Here is a 21,803-nt window from a genome sequence, read left to right as displayed (position 1 = left end):
AACCCAACCCACATAAAAGTAGGATTCAATATTCAGTGCCCTAAATGACATTGTAAGGGACGAAAATACCTCTATATGGGATTAGAGGGACAAAAATGTCCCTATAATCCTTCACTGATCTACATATATGTAGTTTTTCTGCAGACTTTTTCAACATCAGCAGCTCAACAATGAAGATGGACATTTCTTCCAATAACACCAAAATTTGGATCTGCAGTTCCCTCCATAGACACAGGGGCGGGGGGAGAGAGGGAGAGAGAGACTTGACCCCTGCAGGAATTCAGTATTAGATTCGGTGAATTGCCTTGAAGGACGGTTTCTCTCCATTGAGAGTAAGGCGCTAAGCTAATTTTAATGTAGTAAGCCCTATCGGAATACCTTTGTTTCCCCATGATGACATTCCCTTGTCTATATTATTCAAGAGATCAGGCTAGATGGAAGAATATTTGGCCTTTAAATCTATAAATTCTTAGAATTTTTTATGCTTCGGTAAAGAGTTGATAGTCATGTAATCTTGTACAAATGAGTGAATCAGAATTGGTAGTTTACATAACAAAACAGGAAGGAGCAAAGAAATAAAGCATTATTGCCTCAGGCCAACAAGAATTTGATCTGTGAAATACGCACTTAAGAAAATGTACTGTACTGAGCATTTGAGGGTATTTTGCTTGCTTACTGCGTAACAACAGCATGACCTCGATTGTGAAAGATACTGCAAATGCAATTGCCACCTTGCAAAAACAAACACAGTGCTATGATCTTAACTGAGATATGCTAACTTACTCTAGCTAAAAAAACATCTAGAGTTTATCAAGCTTTAGGGGAGTGATGAGTAACTGGGAATGACTGCTACAGTCATCTGTATAATTCAGGGAAAATTCTGACAAGGAAGTCAACTTGGATGTGAGAGTCTGAGAGAACAGGAACTCAAGTAACAGTTTGACAGGTACCACTGAAAATCCTCAGTTAGAGAATCCAGGAAGGATGACTACTTGCTAGCCATCTACTGGGATCCAGATGGACTTGTTCAGAGAAGAAAGGAGTACCTAACCCTACAGTACTAAAAGACGCTGTAATGGTGTATTCAGCATGGATTGTGCGCTCTGTCTTTTATCCCTAGGACTTAAAGGTCTCAGCTACCAGTGATTTGAGTGCTGAGGGAAAAGCGTAGCCCCAGAGAACATGGGCAGCCTGGAAATAGTCTTGTGTGCATAAATCACGTGTACTGGCTGTAAGGTCATGTTGGTAATATTTCAGGGAAAGACATTTGTGAGGGGATTTTCATTATTGCCATAGCACAGCAGTTTCTCTTTCACCAGAAGCAGGTAGTGTTACTTTTAGTCTGAAGACTTTTAAATGCTGCATCTTGACCTGCTTTCAGAATTACTTTGGCTTTTTTTCTTATAAAAACTTTGGCTTTTTTTCTTTACAGTGGCTTCTCTGTCTACTACAAATAGGCAAGTGTTTTGTCTTAAAGTCAGGGTCTTGTATGTTGGTTCACCTAGGTTTTGAAGTGCAGATTTTCTGTCTTTTTGGGAGAATAGTACAGAATGTATTATCAAATAAAAAGCCATCATTAGCAGCAGTCTTGATTTGCTATGTTCCTCACACTGTTCCAGTCTGCAGAAATTTCAGTGCACAACATCAGGCACTACAATCTGGTTAGTAATTGGTTTTAATTCTTCAACTATGCTCTTTTTAGCCACGAGAGATGACAAAACGTGAAGGAAGAGCTGTTCTTGAATGCTTTGCTTTCCTTAGGATCTCTTAGCAGAAAGAGAGAGAACACTGTATTTGTAACCATTTTGTATTTGGCTAGCTGACCAGCCCAGCCACCGTCTTCATTAATAGTTGAGATTCAGCTGCTTTCACAATTGTCTTTTAGTGAAAGAAACCAAAATTAACAATCTGCATGAAATGTAATATGTGACTTGATAACACATTATCACACAGGTGGTAACTTCAGGATTGAAATGTGAGCGCTCGCAGCCTGCGTGATGGAGAGGTCGGCTGCAGTGTTTGGGTGGAGCTGGGCATGGCAGGATATTTTGCAATGTGCTTCACCAATTGCAGTTCTCTAAAGTCACCTCTGGTTGTAACCTTCTCTTTTGTACACTGGAAATGGTGGAAGGAAAACATTCTTTGGAGGGAATTTTTGGTGTGGTGAACAGCTTCACCAGGACATTTGAGCAGAAGGGAATAGTGGTCTGGCCTCCTTTTTGGAGGGGAAATACCTTGTCTCTCCTGCTGTCCCCTACAAAACGAGGACATTCTGTTTTCCCTTTCCTCTTAGGATTCTTTAGCTTGTAGTTGACTTCATGCTGCTTCCTATGAAAACTTTTTCTATTGCTTTCTTGAAAACTTTTGTTGCTTTTCTCTTTGAGCTTTTGCCAGCCTCTGTGGGTTTCAAAGACATGAGCAGTAACCTGGATGTTGAGTGTCTGCCTCACTGCCTGTTTGGAATCGTAACAGTTGTAGGAAGATAGTGAACTAGCTTGCATTTACTAGCCACGGTACAACAGGAGCACAGTAATGTAAAATTGGAGCAAAGAGCACTTACCTCTTTGTTAACTATTTAATGATAATTAGTAACAAGTCCTGACCCATCCCGTACATCACAAAGCAGCAACTTTCTGTTAGATAAAGAGCAACTTGCAAAAGTAAGCTTTCATTATGGAGAAAATCCACTGGTTTTGCAGGCATTCTTTATAAGTTAGCAAAATACCTCCAACAAGGACCAGCGGACTACATTAGAAATGAAAATATATCAGCCTGTTGGATGTTTATTTGCTAAAATGCCTAAACTTACTAAATTAATCTTGCATTTAAGAAATAAAGCTGCATTAACATTTTGATGAAAAGTCAATTGTATATAGTCTTCTCAGTTATGATGTGTCAAATCTGAGATCCTAGCAGTAGGAAAACAGTACATTTTTTGTTTTATTCTTGCCTTCTTTAGTCAGACTAGAGACAGGTATGCTTCACCTTGAACATTACTTCATGACTTGTCTTACTGTTTATGTGATATGCCTTAGTATGCAAAATAAAGAGCAGTCCATACATACATGAATCAAAATTATTTTTAAATCTCACTAAAGTGAAAAGAAAAAAAAAGTGATTAGTTCAATAGTACTTAGCAACAAAGCAAGATTCTATCTTGATTCACTGAAATAGAGTTTTTTTACAAAGTGTGTGCAGAATCAGTTTCATAGGGCCTCCTGTAAGTTAATGCTATGCTCACAGGTACACAAATGCTATGAAGAATGGGAAGTCTTTATTATATGTGACAGAGATAGATAGCCAAGGTAGCTGCAAATACCAGAGAGTCTATAGCCCTCTTATTGCCGTGCTCTACTCAAGGTCATTAGACCTAAGCAGGAGTAATTATCCCAGGCTGAGCATTGGATTAATGGTTACACTTCTTCTGGTACCTTCACGAATAGAACTAAAAACTCTGCAAAAATGCATATTGTGAACCAAAGAGAACACATCCCTGTGAGGAGCACCGGCAAACCATGCACATTTTGAGGTCGTCATCTTTTATGGCCTAGCTGTTTGTTCCTCTGACTCTGTCATGGGCTTTTACAGCTGCCTTCCCCCTTGTCACTGGTTCAGGGTTCTGGATTTTGTGCTTAGCCAGAATTAGCTGCTCTGCTCTGCCTATGAGAAAATGGGAAATTCCTGTTCAGTTTTGAGGTGGAGTAGGAAGGTTGGGGTGGGTTTTTTTGCATTCTAGCTTTTCCCTTGTTGATCCAGTTTTCCAGAGAAGTAGGAACTCAGTGAAAAGCTGTCACAGGTGAAATGGGCAAAATTAAAATGTACTGATGTAAGAGACTTTCACCAGGAGAAGACCATGAGTATAATACCAACAAAAGATAAGGAAAAATATGTAGTTTTTTTAAAAAAAATACTCAATTTCCTTTTAGATTAATATTTTCAAAAAACTTTAGTTTATCAAATGCCTTGTTAAAGTAAGGGGAGAGTATGTATCAAACTAGTCTGCAAAAGTCCAACATTTTCAATATGTTCTGTGTCCTGATTTTATCTTTTCATTTTCAGTCTAACAACTGCTAAAACTATGACTAAACACTTAAAATACATAAAAAAAAAAAAGATTTAGCCTACTCTTCCCTGAACTGGACTGCATTTCCCTGAAGTCCTCTGAACAGTCCTTGCAGCTCTTGCTTTATTTGCTAATCCGTATTTCCTGCATTCTACTCACATATCAAATAGATTACTGTACATTGCTTCTTCAGACATTAAGTTTAGCTTAAGCTTTTTCTAATACACATAAAACCTTGAAGAAGTTGGATATTACTTGGAAATGTGTATATCTCTTTCACATTCTTCAAGGAACTGATTAATTTTGGAGGCCATACCAGGCAAATGCCTGAGTGCAAGCCTCATTGACATGTTCTAGGGTATTGAAAGTAGTGTATGTGTTGCACAGTATTGCTTCCATGCTAATTTCGTTAAAGAAGTTGTGGACATTTCATTTTAAATTTTAGGAGCGTCTTCTACTTTCTTTACTGCCTGCTCACATTGCCATGGAAATGAAGGCAGAGATTATTCAGCGGTTACAAGGTCCCAAGGCAGGCCAGATGGAAAACACCAACAACTTCCACAATTTGTATGTCAAAAGGCACACCAATGTAAGGTATTGTACTGTAATAAACTGTATCAACAACATTCAGAAAAATTTTGAAAAGAAAGTGTTAAAAGAGCAATTAAGAAAATAATTGGTTTAATATGTTTTTCAGCAACTTAATGTTTAGTTTTCATTAATTTGATCAATTGCTAACAATTCCATGTTCCAATTTGTTGTTTAGAAAAAGCCACACATTAACAGGCTTTCTTTATAATGTCTTAATTTTTCAGGTTAAGGTACCAAATCCTGCTTTCATGTATACTAGTCAAAATTGTAATTCGTGTCAGTTATGTTATTCTAAATTTGTAATTCTCTTTAACTGGAGCAATTTCTCAGGTTTTATATAATGTAAATAGAGGCAGCTGTATCACATAGGTATTTTACACAGTATCTGAGATAAAATATTCTGCTAACAAATCTAATTATTTATTAATTAGAAATTTGTCAACGTTAGAAAAATAATTCACCATGTATTTCAAATATTCTTTCATCTTTACACGTTGTTTTGCCTGGTTTTTTTTTATTAGACAAGTTAATTTGAATGACACTCTTAGAAATTACTTTTTTAAAGCAAGTATTGCAGGACTTTGAGGAAGTTCATTGTCCCTTGTGAGCACAAATACTTTTTCCTTAGCCTGATTCTATGAATTGGTCAAGTTTTCTTGGTAAATAGAAACATAGTGTATGGCTTGAATATCTTAGCAGTCAAGCTTGAATTTAATAGAGTAACAAGTGAACAAAGACTTCCATGCTGCATATCACTGACAGGTAATTCTAGACAGAAAATGTCTACAATGATAAAAAGTTATTAAGCAATTTCTGACAATAAACATTTTTATTGAAATAATTGGCATTATTATTATATTGCCGATTTGTGAGTAGGAAAAAGATTTCTGTTTTTTTTACTCCACTGTAACAAATACAGGTATAGAATGCCTATAAATACCTATAAATATAGGTATACCTATAAAGGTAATACCTGTGAAGGTAATACCTATAAAGGTAAATATAGGTATATATTACCTCTAAATGTAATGCCTGTAAAGGTAAATGTAGGTTTACCTATAAATACAGTTATACTTATTGCTCCACATTTAATAGTGGCTGTTTTGGGTACAGGCATAGCTCTGTGAAGTCCAGAATGCCTAGTTTCAGGTTTTGCTGTTGATTCATAAATCTGAGTTCTGCAGAAGGAAACTGTGACCCAGTTTCTGTTCATTTCTGTTGTAGCATCTTGTATGCTGATATCGTGGGGTTCACTCGCCTGGCCAGTGACTGCTCGCCAGGGGAATTGGTGCACATGCTAAACGAGCTGTTTGGCAAGTTTGATCAGATTGCAAAGGTGGGTTCCTACTGGGCTGCTATTGTTAGCTTGAATAAGTAAGTAATTTTTGAAATATTTTTTCTTCTTGGGGACTCTTCTACCTTCAGGCAGCATTTCTGAGGCTTTGGCAGGAAGGTTAGACTTGAAACGTGTGAAGAAAAAATCTGGCTCTGGTCTGAGTGCAACAGTGTGTTTCTGCCAGTGTGACAGTCTGTGAAACCCAAGATAGCTCTCTCTGATAGGACCAATAGAGACAGCTCATGGAGCCTGATAAAGCTTAATGGCAGATGAACAACTCTTTTAAATAGATTTTTTACAATAACAAGAATTAAGAAACTCGAGATAGAAGAGTGATACAGTCAGTTTTCTGATTTCTGAAAAAGCATTTAAGAGACTGGAGGACAAGAGAGACAATATTGATTGAAGCACTTTTAATTACTGACCACAGCTTTTTGATTACTCAAGAAAAGATTCAAATACAGTCAGAAGATTTTCTTCTGTTTATTTAGGTGTCATTTTTATAAAAATCACATCAAACTTCATGCTGTGTGTGAAAGTAAAATCAGAAACACTAAAACAGGTAAAAATTTTCTGTGTTTTTTATTAGTTCCAAAACTATTCTCCAGTATTGGTTAAAAAAAAAAAAAATCTTTGCATTGCCTTAGAGTTCAAAAGATAGAAATAAGATTATGGTGGCTAGTTTCAGGAAGTATTGCATAGTACTTTGACAAAGATGTAAATGTGGTCTTTTGATTTCATATTTCAAACAAAAAGACTTTATTTAGATTGAGTACATGATACTTTGACTCAGTACTTTACACTGTGAACCACGCTGCGGGTAATGGTTTGCAGTGACCTTGCTTCCTGGTTTTGCCCATTAAGGACCATAACAGATGGAGGAATCATCCCTAAAAAACTGACAGCACTTCTTTTTTAGCAAGCCAAATCCTTCTCTACTGAAACAAGCTTTAGTAGAATGATTTTGCTAATATCATTTAAGTCAGTCTTTGTAACAGTAACCCTTCATTTATGTAATTCAAATTGAAAGTGACCATCTCACCTTGCTTTTTCCTGCAGGAAAATGAATGTATGAGAATTAAAATCCTAGGTGACTGCTATTACTGTGTTTCTGGACTACCTATATCTCTTCAAAATCATGCCAAGAATTGTGTGAAAATGGGACTGGACATGTGTGAAGCCATTAAGTAAGTGCTGAACTTTTTGTTAAATATTCCATAATAAAAAGGTTGTTGCTGGTCTATCTGTTGCTGTGCTTCTGGTTGAAACATTCAGACCTGCAGTAGTTGCTGTGTTTTACTACAAGGTCCAGCATGGTAATCTTGATCTCAGCCTTAGCAAAGAAATGTTTTAAGATGTTGGGTTGTGCCAGGCTATCTCGTCACTACACCATAAAGATGATTAAGGGCCTGGAACATTGCTCATATGAGGAAAGACTGAGAGAGCTGGGACTGTTCAACCTGGAGAAGAGAAAGCTGAGGGAGAAAAATCTCAATGCATTTAAGTACCTGAAGGGAGAGCGCAAAGAGAATGGAGCCAGCCACTTTGGTGGTGACCAGTGACAGGACGAGAGATGATGGGCACAAACTGAAATGCAGGAGGGTGCCTCTGGACATCATCAGGAAACACTTTTTTCACTGTGAGGGCAACTGAGCACTGGCACAGGTTGCCCAGGGAGGTTGTGGAGTTTCCAGCCTTGGAGATACTAAAAATCCAACTGGTATGGCCCTAAGCAACCTGCTGTAGCTGGCCCTGTTTTGAGGAGGAGTTGGACTAGACAATCTCCAGACGTACCTTCTGACCTCAACTATTCTGTGATTCTGTGATTCCAAGATGGTAAATATCCCAATAGACATCACTTAGGACTTGGAAGCTTTGCTTGTTTCAGAGCCATGATGCTGCCACCTGCCTGTTAGTCAAATGGCTCTGTGAGAGGCCAGAGCTCCTGGCTTCTCCTGAGTTTGGAGTTCAGTGGTGGTCAGGAGCAGTTGCCCCTTCACAATTAAGATACCTTAAGCCCTGAGCCCGTGGAGTGATACTGAGCATGTCTACCAAAGACATTTCTAATGGCTTACAGATTCCTGGGCTGAGACACCTACTTCCCATGTTGTTAAAGAAGCAATTAAATATGCCTGTCTTACTCGACCCCAGGTTTAGGTTTAGTTTCAGCTTTTCTGTAATTAATTTTTTAGGTGAGGAGTTTCTAGAAAGTTTTGACAGTTAACACATATAAAACTAGAAGTAGTAATACTCTTGCTGTTGGAAGTGTGTCACTTAATATATGTTTCACTCACTCTGTGTAAAATATCTTTTTTGTCAGATATGAGGTTTCATTATATTCAGTCACTGAGGTGCAAACTGACCCCTCAGTGCCTAAGTTACTGAAATAAAGCAGTTTGCTATTTAGATTAACAGGAGAGAAGTAGTAAACCCTGATTTGGTCCAGAGTAATACTTCTAATTTAAAATCTTCTATGTTTTCTTTAATTTGTGAGATGGAAGAGAAGATTCAGTTCTGGAACATAGTCTACTTCCTCCCCTCCTTAAGTCTCGAGAACTTATTATAAGCAGACTTTATGGCTTGCTCTGCAGAATATAGCAGACAGCCTTTCGACAAGCACTCCTAGAGGTTAAATGTTCCTCTTCCACTTTGCCCAGTTTTGTAAAACACTTTTTTCCCCCCCCCCGAAGTGTTAAGCTTGGGTCATATTCCTTGTGCAAAGTGGCATTTGTCATGCAAAGATCATTTACAAGCTGCTCATTTTCAAGTATGTCAGCTACATGAGAGCAGTGTAAAATGGCAAAGTGAAAAGATACCAATAAACACTTGATAGGACTGAAGGAATTAAAAAACTTCTCCTCTCTTCTTTTTAATAACTTGAAAACACAGTTTAACAAAATACTTTCAGTCATGCTCCTGTTATTTTCATTTCCCAGAAAAAGAACACTTGAGAACTACTGCTTAAATGTAGGATTTACCATATCAAATTAAGCCTGTTAAGTTCTATGTTCCCTTTCAAAATAAAAGAAGAGAAACAGGCCAGTTTAATTCTGTAATTCAGAAGGTACAGAGCTCATGATTCTCATCATTGAGACTGAAGATGTTGCTACAACTATGAACCTGACTCATATACAGGAGCCATTTGAGTTTCTTACTCTATAGTTGTTCCTTCCATCAATGCTCTGAATTCTTCCAAGATAAATGTATGTACATGTTCCTTATTACTGGTTAGGCTTTGGTCCACATGAGCTGAGACTTAAATACACAAGTCCACTTAAGTTACAATCTTCCCATTTCTTAGAACTATATAAGCCTGTAGGCATCTGAATTAATTTTATAACTCTCTACATATGTAGTTAGGTACCTATATGACATATGTCTGAAAATGTTCTGGTTGTTTGACTTTAGTCATGCACCTGTGATTCAGAAGAGCTTCTTCTGGAAAAGTTGGTGTCTATTTTATGTGTAGGGCTCTTCTGAGATTTGGGTTGGGGTGAACAGATACTTCAGCTCTGTCTAAAGTCACTGGAAAGGTCAAGGTTTAGATGTGGTCTGGACAGTGAGTGTGGCCTCTCATTCTTTGTATAGCCATCTAGTGGGTGCAGCCTTCACCGAGCATGTGGAAGGCTGCTATGTTCTCCACAGCCTGAATGGCACTGAGCCCATATCCCCAAAAAGGGTGTGAGCCACCAGCCTGTAAAATATCCTGAGGTGCTGCGTTTTTCATCCTTTCTCTCAGATATGACAGACAGGAGAAGGTCTACAACGTAGATACTAGGGTCTTCAGGTAGAAGGGCACATAACAGTAGTTCCAGATTTCCAAAAGCTGCCAGTAGACCAAAAATAGTCCCTAGGTTCTACCATGAGACTGAACATTTCCACTACTTAGTTCAGCCCTCCCAAATAATTTCAGATGAGTATAAAAGAAGGGACTTCACACATAGACTTGAAAATTAATATTTACTACAAATAGTTACAAATATAGATAATAGGAAAGGTAATACATAAAAATAATCCTAGCATAAAAAGAATGGAGGCAATGCTGAAAGGAAATAAATGTTTTCTAATGCTAATTTGACTGGTAAATTAAAAGAAAACAAAGGCTCTATTATGTATATTAACACAGATTTTCCTCTCAACTACAGGAAAGTGAGAGATGCAACTGGAGTTGATATTAATATGCGCGTAGGAGTGCACTCTGGGAATGTGCTTTGTGGCGTTATTGGGCTACAGAAGTGGCAGTACGATGTGTGGTCCCATGATGTTACTCTGGCAAATCACATGGAAGCTGGAGGAGTCCCAGGGTAAGAGGCTTTGCTGTTAACCTTAACCACATTAATGTAGATTTTTATATCATGGAGAAATGCATAGGTACCATGTCTTCAGCCATCAGCCCTCATGGAGAAACCTGAACTAATTCTTGGTGCTGTCTTTAGGAGAAAAAAACAAAATAGGCACTCAGTATTTCCTGCGATTTAAGGAGTAGATTTTGTGGATGGAAACCTTTAGATTTATGCCCGTTAGAACTTCTAAAAATGAGATTAGAAGGACTGTAAATGAAGTAAGTAGCAAATAAAAAATATATACAAAAGCTAATAAAAAAGGTTGATCAGGTTCAAATTATGCTTTTGATTGGTATTTGTGATTCTGTCATTCTTTTGAAATATAATTTCAGCCGTGTTCACATCACCTCAGTCACCCTGGCACATTTGAATGGAGCTTACAAAGTGGAAGATGGGGATGGAGATGTGAGGGACCCATATCTGAAAGAGCATAATGTTAAGACTTACTTTGTAATCAATCCTAAGGTTAGTAGTACTTTTATTTTGTGGCCAGTCAGAGTTATTTTTGAGCAGGACCACTAATGTCTTTATTGAATAATTTACTACCATAAGATATTGATCAGAGCTATTACTGATGCCTACAAATACATAATGTTTGCATTGCAAATCTTTCCCGCTCTTCAGAAATAAGTCTCTGATATTTCCCAGCAATATCATTAAGAATTGCAGGTTCTTAGCATCTCTCCATTTTTAAGTTCCTAAGCATGCAGATATGTGGTACCAGATGATGCATTACTGCTTCAAAAGGTAACGAACACCAAGGCTGATATCACCTTTTATCCTCTGTCAACCAGGGAGAGAAGCGAAGCCCTCAGCACCACATTAGACCTCGACACACTCTTGATGGAGCCAAAATGAGAGCTTCTGTCCGCATGACCCGGTACCTGGAATCTTGGGGAGCAGCCAAGCCATTTGCACACTTGCACCACAGGGACAGCATGACCACTGAAAACGGCAAGATTAGCACAACAGTAGGGGCCTACTTATGTCATTTCATACAATTTAGCAGTATTTGAAAGGGAAAAGGTGCTCACTGCTAAATACCTGATTATTTCTGATAGAAGATGACAGACATGTTTGTACAGGGCATAAACCCAGTGAAGTTGCTGGGAGCTTTTCCATTGGCATGTGAGCTTTGGATTAGAATCTAAGGAGCCATGTCTTGCTATAAGCGCATCTCTGAATTGTGAGCAGTCCAACGTACTTACTAAAATACACCATTTTACCCTTTGAGCTTAAGCCCCAGTCACAGCATGTAGAGTGGCTGCTGTTCACCTTGTGGAAAGACATTTTGAACCTAAAGCCAGGTTGCAGCACCTTTGGGAAGAAACACTTTTGATACAGAGACATTCCCTGAGATTTATTGGCTATTTAGCCACATTTTCCATTTGGAACATGGCCATCCTGGAGCAAAGGCTGTGAAGTTAGAATATCCCTGTGCTACCTGGAGTAGACTTCATTAGAAGAGTTCTCTGGGAACCATACTCACTGTAACATCTACCTTTTGAAGGTGCACTAACCACTCATCAGCTATGGCTGACGGCCTGAGTTTCGCAGTACTACAGTGCAATGTTACAACTCTTAAACTGAACAGAAAAGATTTCTTTTTAATTTTGGTAACACTATTTTACTACTGTCAGTAAGACACTGTCAGTCTACAGCTTGTACATTGCTTTATCTTCCACCTCTAAAAAGTACAAACATAAAGGTAAATTCTGATAGTTTTTAACATTCGCATTCAGTTTTGTTCCTGTTACATGGGAGAACATAGGACTGAGCCACCTAACCCATCTTGTTCAATAAATACAGTGCATCAGAATGCGGATTGTGATGTGTTCATTACAGAAGGTACCCAGCCATCACTATTAATCACAAAATAAATGTGGCTGTGATGGCTGCTATTGCTTATCAATAAAAATAATGACCATTGCCTGTATTTGGCCACTCAGGTCTGTTTTTTTCAAAAACACGTAACAGTGGTTTTTGCTGAAGCTGGCAGCAGTTTGGGCTACATTAAAACAGTGGTGACTTTGATGCAGTGACTTTCTAGTAAAGCAAAACATTCTTGGATTCAGACTGTTGTATTACTTATTTACAGTTTGTAATGATAGATCAGTTTGTCTCCAGGTCACTCCATCTTCACTCTTGGCTGGATTTTTCTTTTAGACAGTTTTAATCTAAAGCTAAAGGTATTTGTATTGGAAACTTTTCTCCTTACTTGACCCTGTTTTTAACACTATTTTTAAAGCAACTTAATGTTTTCAAAGTCTGTTAAAGTTCATAGGTATTTTCTTTTGGTTTTTAGGATGTTCCCATGGGGCAATATCATTTTCAGCGTTGCAGAGAGAGGTAAATTAATTTTAAAAAATCACTTATTCATATAAAGTCCATATAAATACATATACATTCATATGCATTCTTATATATATCTAAGGCATGCTTTCAAGTATTGAGGGCCATTTCTCACCCAAACTATTTTTTCAGCTGATAACTCTTACAAAGAGAAGGGCTATGGAACAGATTTGGCAGACATATTACTTAGGAACTGCAAATACACTTCCTGATAACAAATAGCATTATTCTGAATTAGTATAAGCATGTTGATGGGCTATGATTCATTTCTCCTAACAACCCAATTATTCTGTCAGTGGGGAGAAAATTATATGCAGGTAAACTGAGAGGAGTCACAGAGGGGTAAGAAAAGGGAAGATGGAAAGGGCTGTTAATATTATTTGTGTCACATCAGCTAATAATTTGTACAAAAAAAGACATTTATATATTTTGTTAATTGGTTTGTATTTGCATTGTGGTTTGTTATTTCAGAGTCTGTAGTACATTTGCAGTAGTAAACATTCAAAAGGTATTTTGTGGTCTTCCTGTAGTGCTCTTGCTACACAAAATGTTTGCATTATCACAATAGCTCTAAGTTTTCATTCTCCTGCTTGGTACTTCAATGACTAGGGCAAGATGGTGAGAAATGGAAACAGGGTTGAATGACATCTGTTTAAAAAACAATCTTAGCGCTGTCAGAAACCTGGAATGGTTATTTTTTATTTTAAACACTGGTAACACTTCAGATAAAGTCTTTCTTGCAAGATTATAAGTAATATCACAAATATCATAAAATTGTTTGAAAGAACCCTTAAAAAAATCTGTATTTTTATTGTCTTTGGTTATGCAAACAAGTGTGTCTGTCTGTTCCTTCCCCATCTCTCTGCTTGGTAACTGTCTCCTCAACAAATCACTGGAGAGCTATGCAATTACCTAAAATATTGCTAAATTCCAGAAGATGAACAAGTTTTGACTGAATATGCATGATATTAATAAAAACAGTTTCTGATTTTAAAACTGAGCATTTACATTTGGACAGTATGTCAAAAGGACTTCCATCAGCCTTATGGTGAAAAAAAAGATCATTGGACTGTGGTATTTGCAAATAATGCAATTCTTTAAGATTCTGAGATGTTCTCGCTTTTGTTTTCTAAAGTCCACTCCAAAATATATCCAAAAGGTACAGATGTTACCATGTGTCTTGGTACCGTATTATGGAAGGAGTTTCTAGAAACATTACTGGAGTCTAATGTCCATAGTGAGGCATAGAACTAGGATACTAGATTAGCTAGTTAGTCATTCCCACAGGAGACAGCTGAAATGATAATAAGCACTTTGAAAATCAGTATTTTATTAGAATATGAAAATGTGGGGTTTGAAGCCTGACTGTAGGCTTCTGTTTGTGGCAGGCTTAGCTCTTACCTAGTTACATGGTAGTCTTATGTTGTTAGAGATCTGCCAAGAGGATCAAGTGTGATTAGGTAATGTCTCCTCACCTGTCTAGTTATTTCTCCTAGGCAGATTGTTTCATATGTGAAAAATAAGTTGTAAACACTTTCTTACCCAAGTTTGGTAGCATTGAATAGGCATGAAATCAGTTGGGTTGTTTAAAGTTACTGTAAGTACACTAATACCATTTCTGTATGAATTTGAATCCTCCAACGGGTTATCAGTTTTGGGGACATAACCCAAAACTTGATGTTGAAGAAAGTCCGTGTTACCTTTGACAGGGTTCAATTTGTAGGTTAAGAAAATTTCAGTAAGCAAAGAGTCAAATTTCAGATCTGACTGTTGACTTCTTACAAAACACTGTTACTGAGTTAACACTGCATTTAAGTTTTCAAGAGGCAGAGACATAATCTGGCAATATTTGAAATATTCCATTTTTAAGCAAAGCACAACTGCTGAAAGGACTGATGATGCTTGCAGTAACATATGTTAGCAAAGACAAACCCATTCTGATGATCCTCTGTTGGGTTCATGCTGAGTCCAGTGAAAAGATCCTTTTTTCATTGCAGTTGTGTTATGAGTTATAAATAGAGAAACATGGCATATGTTTGAAACTAATTTCAGCCTTGGTACTGAGTTTTCTTATTAAAAATAATAAAATATTTCCAAGATAAGAAGTGTTAACAGGCTCTTGGTCGAGAATACTTATTATGCCTCAGTGCACTAGCACATTATTGCTCATCATACCATTCTGACAAGGATTTTTAAAAATAACTACAAGAAACAGGAATGTTTTATGAATTTGAGCATATTCCCATTCTTTTTCATGAATTCGTAACACTGTGGAAGATTTTCCTTCAACCAGAATTTCTTGAACTCTCTTGGTTTGTTTTTTTTTTTTTTTTTTTTACAAAATGTTTTCTTGTGTTTGTTTTTTCAGTGCTCCGTGACAGCTAAACTCTGGATTCTTTTTTGTGTGTGTGTGTCAGACTGTAGCTTATGCTGTCTTTGTTAAGAGCTTATTATGAGGCTCAGTGTGCCTGAAGCCTATAGCTGCTATTGCAGCATAAATGTTAAAAAATTGTGGTTATCCTCACAAGTTTATGCCAGCTATCACCCCATTGTTTTAAAGTTAATGTTTATTGACAGTGTAATGATTTTCCAAAGTAACTTCCCACATTTTTCATTTCAGAACAAAATCACAGAAAAGAAGGTTTGAGGAGGAGCTGAATGAGAGGATGATCCAGGCCATTGATGGAATCAATGCTCAAAAGTATGTTTTTATCCTCTGTTCTCTCCTTCCTTCAACTTTGACATAAATCTGCAACAGAGGGTACTATACTATTTAACAGAAGGTGTTTAATATTTGTCACTCCCACATGCACACAGAAGCCTGAAAACAGTAAAGGTGTCACTAGGAAGCTCTGCATGTTGTGAAGGTAGGCTGTACAGTAACATTTTCTACTATATAGGATAAGACAGTGCCTGTGAATCATGGTGTGACAGTTTTTGGCTTGTCTTGATCTTCATGGCAAAAGGATTTTTGCTCTGTAACTGTTTGTATCTGTGCACTCATAGCTGTAACTCTGCAGAATTATCTCATCTGAGAGCAGAGAAGTAAGACACAAGAAATAGCTGGCTCGGGAATCAGAATGACGTGAAAATTGGTGCTTCACAATTGTCACAGAAACATCTCAGAATTAGAAACTTTCCCTAAAATCTTAGTTTAATATCTCTTTGTTTCAACTGGTTGGTTGATTTCTTAGAGAAGGCTAAGCTTGATGGCATATTGAAATTGTTGGGGGAGGCAACGTGGCGTGTATTTTTTCTGTGTCCTAGGCAGAGCTGGAGGCGGTATTGATGTACTCTGTTTGCTGGTGAATAGATAAGACAGAGAAAAATCAATACCAGTCCAAAATAAGTGTTCAGGTTTCTTATATTTATCTGATGAAATAGGGGAATTGCCCTTCAAAAATGTGGACAGTAATTGTGATGAATTACATGTTTTCCCCCCTACTTCTGTTACTCAGAATCTTAATCAGCTGAGTATTACAGCTAATTATTAAATGCTTATATGTCACATTTGTTTTTTTGCATCTGATAGTAGTATTAAAAGGTACTTGGCTTTAGGAAAATAGTTTTTTAGTAATTATTTATAGAAAAGTGTTGATAGTTATAGGTCATACAAAGAATACAGTGAAAGAGGGTAGGTCATGTGATAGGCAAAGCATTTTGATTATACTAGACTTGCCTAAAACAGCTATATAAATTTTGCCAAGTTTTATGTGTCTTCAGGTACACTTGCTCTGATAAGTGGATTGCAACAATGATGGTTTGATGTCAAAAGTAAAGCATCTGTATAAATGTGTCAAAATAAAGTATTGGTGTGATCATACTGTATGTTCTTTTATCTCAGACAATCCCTGTCTTATCTAATTAGTGCATAAAATTCAGAGAAGCTTGGGGATAGAAGACATCTGTGTGATAAAAAAGCTTTCTGAAAAAGTTTCAGTGCATCTTGTGAATTACATGGGGAATTGCAGAAAGATAAGGAATGTTCTTATATATCAGAGAGACTGAATGCCACCTTCCAAAACTAGATTCTCTACCTATCCCTGTATTGATTTGCTGAATGAATCACTTAAATGATATCATTTCAGTCAGATACCTGAGAATAAGTTGTCAAAAGTGCTGATTCCCCAAATGGCAAGTTAATTCAATAATATTTTAACTATGTGAATGCTAAGCACTCGGAAAAATTAGATAAAAGATTTCCTACATTTAGGACACAAAACTAATCACAGTTCTGTTTTTATAATTGTGCAGGTTTTTTGTGCCTCAATTTTTGGCTGCAAAATGAAAATAACACTATCAATTAATCTAATGGAGTGGTTGTGAAGCTAAATCTTTTGCTTTTCTGAATCAAGAAGCAAACTTAGGACAATCTGGTATTTCTGAATGTTTTTAAGTGTAAAGTCTATGACTGAATCAAGAAAACTAAAAAAAAAAACCACATTATTGCACATAAAATGTGGTATTAAAATTACCATTCTTTTAACCTTTTGAATTAGAAAATTGCATGAAAATGATTCAAAAGCAAACATTCCTTGTACAGAGACGTTGTTTCTTCCACCCTGAGCTGTCAGCACGGTCTGACTTTCTCATCCCCATCATGTGTCATTCTGTGAAAAAAGTAACTGGTTGCAAGCAAATGGTCATAACATGTGGGTCTTTGGACATTACGTTCCCAGGTGTTTAACAGCCAGTAACTAGAAGATAAGGGAATGTAGAGTCTGGATCTTCTTAGTCCAAGACAAAGTTGTAGTCCAAGTGAATCACTGTTCTTACACAGTGTAAAATAGCGCAGTACCTATTGAAGTGGTGCCTTAGGTTTTTAAAGCAGCATAGTGTTTTCTCTGGGCTCCCTCCCTCCCTGCTCTCCTGCTACTTCACAAGCTAGCTTAGCTATCTTTCCACAAAACTGCCAAGTGCCACATGCACACACTGTCGGTAACTCGGGGCACCTGGGTTCAATTCCTTCTTCTGGAATGCAAATGAAACTGTGGCATCTAGAAAGCAGCCTGCTGGCCTTATAGCATGATTCAGAGCAGTACATTTAGTTGGCAGTGCTCCTTGCAAAGTTGCAGTGAGGAAAGTTATGACCTGCTTATTCATTATTATTCTGTTAGAGCACTACATTAAAAGATACGTAAATATAGATTTAAAAGAGCAAGCAAGAAACAAAATTGCTTCTGTCTGTCAGCAGAGTGCCTTAGCCGTGAGGGTGTAACATCATGCTTTCTCCGCGTTTCTTTTCCCTGTACCTTGAACAAAGTATTCCTGGCTGCAAAGTGCCCGTCCTGCTGAGGAGGAGGATGAGCAGCCCTAGCTATGGCACCCTGAACCTTGGTGGTTAGGGGACTTCTGTAGGACATGGGATGGATGGATAGCAATCTGCTACTTAAATGTATACCTACAGAGGGAGCTAAACTAAAGTTATCTGCTCTTTGGTAAGTAGGTTGCTATGTTCAAGAGACACACACTCTTTCCTCTCTTTTTTCTTTAAGTCATGGTGACTGCTCTGTTCTGTGCAAAATTCCTTGCTGTACATTGTCAGTCAGGACAAGCCCTATCAAACCCCGCATCTCTGTGGGTACAGGCAGAATTCAGCTGGCTGGCTCTGTTGTTCCTTAAATTTCAAAGGAACATAAACAGAAATTGGGTACCTAGCTTCCCAGGAGGCATATCCCCACATACTTGCAGATACTTTGGTAATTTTTAGGCTCATCAGGGACTCAGACTGTAGGCAGAATTTTTCAGCCCTTTTCTCTGTGCCAAAGGTATGTGGCTTTGTGCTCCTGCTTCTGTGCTTACTCTCCACTTCCATTTGTCTGTGTTACACTCTTTCCCTCATCTCAGACCTCCCGGCATCTGCTACCTAAAACCAGTATAGCTTTTTCTGGGCTTTAAAGTAGAACTAAAAGCTCCAGAAAATGCAAGCTTGTAATGTGGAGTATGAGGCAGCATTTGCTCTAACTGGCACTACTGACTTCACATGCGATCAAGTGTGTACAGACCAGATTAGGCCTTTGGGAGTAGGTCTGCAGACAGAACTTTTTAGCAGTGTGGTAATGGTAATTAAATTAATCTGCCTGTCAGGTACCATAAGAAAAAAATGGGAAATGAGTTAACAATTTGGAGAAGAGGGTTACTTTTTGTTCGATTTCTATAACTGAATGGAAAAAGACTTGCACTTAATTTTCACAGTTTGCCAGAAATATTCTACAAACTGAATGTTTTCTCCAGTAGGTTACAGCTGGACCCAAACAAAATCATGCTATATGTACAACAGCCTATCATATCTGTTTCTTCTCAGAATCCTGTGATCAGACATAGCCACTGCAGAGCAAACTGGGAAATATATTTTTAATTAAACATACCTAGAGCTGAATATGTTTTCAGCACCTTTTTATAATGAAACTGATTGCACAGGAACAGGGACAGTCTCACAGGCAAGGAAACAAATATTTCAGATTTCATAAATCAAAGCTAATAGCTTACACTCCACTCTGTCCAACCCTATTCTCCCAGGACCTTAATTTAGGATATATTCCACTGTGGTTTGTTGCTGCTACTTATTTGCATTGCAGCCTGTCAGTTGAGACAGATTCCCTTTTATTTAGAAGACATTAGCTACACTACTAGCTTAGAGCCTGATTTAAAGTTGTTGCTTGAAAGGTTGCAAAAAAGCCCTGCTATTATTGGTCAAGCTCAAATGTTGCATGTTCACAGAAGTAGTCTGCTGAAATATTTTCATCAAATTTGTCTAGTCCCCTTAAGGTGCAAACAACCTAACCCTCTTAAAATTTAAATACTCTGTTTCTTTCCAAGTGTCCATTAAAATAAATATAGAATTTCATATTAGAACATTTCATTTTGTAAAGGTTATGTCAAGGTTTTGTCAAGATTCACTTCTTTTAAAATAGTTTTGTCACTTCAGTGCAACTAGTTATTTTATTTAGTATTTCTCATCTTTAAGCAGACAAGAAGTTTTTATAATCAGTAAAAAGATCAAAATCTACCTCTAGAGTACAGGGTCATGGTCAAGAGACTAATACAGCTCAAAGACAAAATCACCCCACCTCTTTTAATAATGTTTTTTTACATTTTTGTTCAGAATAGAAGTTCGTAAAGTGTGATTTACCTGCCACTCTTGCATATTGTAACAGTGCGCTTCTTAAAGGTACCTTGTGAAGGACTGTTTTCATCTCAGGTTCTCTTTTGTGCACTGGATATAATAATAGTGTTTTGGACATGAGTGGAATATCAGTGTCAGAATTACATCATAGAAATCTCTCCCTTGATTGTTCTTAGGAATGATTCACAGAAAGAATGGCTCATCTGAGCTTTTGTTTCATGTGTACATTAGCAGTAGAAGCCAAAAGGGAGAGGGGATTTGTAGTTTCCGCTTTTACTGTCAGTGCAATTCACCATACACATTGCAATACACAAGAACTTGCTTTATTCAAAGTGATTTTCTTATTTTACTGCATTTCATAAAAAGACAGGACTACTTTATTCTTATGTCAATTATAATGTTCCTTTTCTCTTCTAGGCAGTGGCTTAAATCTGAAGACATTCAAAGAATATCACTTCTTTTCTATAATAAGACTCTGGAAAAAGAAGTAAGTTATTTTCACTGCAAATTCACAGTTGATTCCTTCTTTGCCTCATCCTAAGCGAGGCTCGTATCCCTTATTTTTGTGACACAGAGCCATTGCCACAGCACCTCATCTGCAGGGAGAAGTGCTCAAACCTTACAATAGTATTTTAGTTCATTTATGGAAGAAATTTTATGAATGTGATGTCTGAGACTGCTTTCCTGTTTGTAGGGCTCTGCAGTTCATTTGAATTTCTTGAAATTTTCATGGACTCGCAGAAGTGGGAGGAGGTTTGCTAGTCCAAATTTGATGTAACTGGAGCAAAGAATTCCTAAGTTCCATCACCTACATCCTCAAAAGGCATTTATCAAACTCCACTGGTTTTGGCTTTTTTTTTCCTTTAACCATGTCTCAAAGACTCCACCTGTAGTAATGATAGTCTTGTAATGATATCAGTTATTCATTAGTTTTCTCCATGTGCACTTGCTGTGCACAGTCATTCCAGGAAAACAACACTATAAATGTTTTAAGAAAAATGCCTAGCTGTCTTGGATGCAACACACTAAGTGTTCTTCTGGCTAATATGTTTGATAAACATGTTTGAGACATGTATGTACAGATGGAGTAAATGATATTGTTTCTAGTCCTTGGAGTAATGATCAGAATGAAAGATCCCTCCCTTCATGACCACTAGCCTGGAAAGTCAGGCCTTTTCTTTGATTTATGGCCTTGTAGAGCTTGAGTGTATTTCTACATACTGACACAGCTTCAGCAGGAAGACTGGAGGGTTGCCTCTTTCTGCTTTCTACCCTAAGCATAGGATAGCTGATAGCTGAACAGTTATGCTGTCCTTCAGGGAAGAGGTAGGGTTGACCACAACTGGCTGGATAAGTGAGTGAACCTGATGAGAATGGGGTAGAGGAAGTATTACCGTACTGTGTTCACACTGTACAGCATAGGTGCAAGTATCCTCTGGGTCCTGTGTGGTGGTCAAATACATATTTAATTATTTTTGTAGATATCTTTCAGTTCAAGGCATCTGAAATAATTTTCAGATTCTTTCACGGCTCAGCAGAATAGTATTCTTACGGCCAGTTGCCAAAGGCATGTGTTGTACACCCTTGGCAAGGCATTTGGGTGAAAGAGATTTCAAGGCTTGTTGAGGCTGTTTAGAAGATGGCATGAGAGAGAAGCAGCTACACCTGATGTGGTTGCATCTGTAGTGTTGAAAGGGTACACTGAGTGGATCAAAGGGTTGCCTGGGAGCACATTCAGATTTTAATGTGGGTGGTACTAACTGATAATTCTGAAAGAGAACTTGAGAGAAAACCATCATATGTGCGCTTTGGACAATCAGGGAATCAGGACTTGGGAGAAAATCAGGGAGCTAAGTTATTCGGCTGTGTTGATGCTCCCTGTAGGAGCCTAATCTCTTTTAGACTGTAGAATGCTATGGAACGGCAAAGAACTAATTGTTCTTTCAGATCTGGCTTTTTAATATCTTCCTTCAGTCTCTTTTAATGACTCAC

General features: G+C 37.6%; 1 protein-coding gene across 4 annotated transcripts in view; it reads left to right on the top strand.

Moving 5' to 3' along the window:
• Positions 1-21,803, top strand: part of ADCY2 (adenylate cyclase 2) — a 196,326-nt gene that overhangs the window by 118,057 nt on the left and 56,466 nt on the right. For all 4 annotated transcript variants that reach the window (XM_075052496.1, XM_075052495.1, XM_075052497.1 and 1 more), the window contains 9 exons: positions 4,509-4,657; positions 5,879-5,990; positions 7,050-7,177; positions 10,136-10,294; positions 10,666-10,798; positions 11,128-11,304; positions 12,639-12,682; positions 15,306-15,386; positions 20,229-20,298. In XM_075052496.1, the coding sequence (XP_074908597.1) occupies positions 4,509-4,657; positions 5,879-5,990; positions 7,050-7,177; positions 10,136-10,294; positions 10,666-10,798; positions 11,128-11,304; positions 12,639-12,682; positions 15,306-15,386; positions 20,229-20,298 (1,053 nt within the window). The remainder of the gene's footprint in view (positions 1-4,508; positions 4,658-5,878; positions 5,991-7,049; positions 7,178-10,135; positions 10,295-10,665; positions 10,799-11,127; positions 11,305-12,638; positions 12,683-15,305; positions 15,387-20,228; positions 20,299-21,803) is intronic.

Source organism: Buteo buteo, chromosome 20 (genome assembly GCF_964188355.1).
Source record: "Buteo buteo chromosome 20, bButBut1.hap1.1, whole genome shotgun sequence".
NCBI classification, from domain to species: Eukaryota; Metazoa; Chordata; class Aves; order Accipitriformes; family Accipitridae; genus Buteo; species Buteo buteo.
This window is presented reverse-complemented; position numbering and strand designations above follow the sequence as displayed.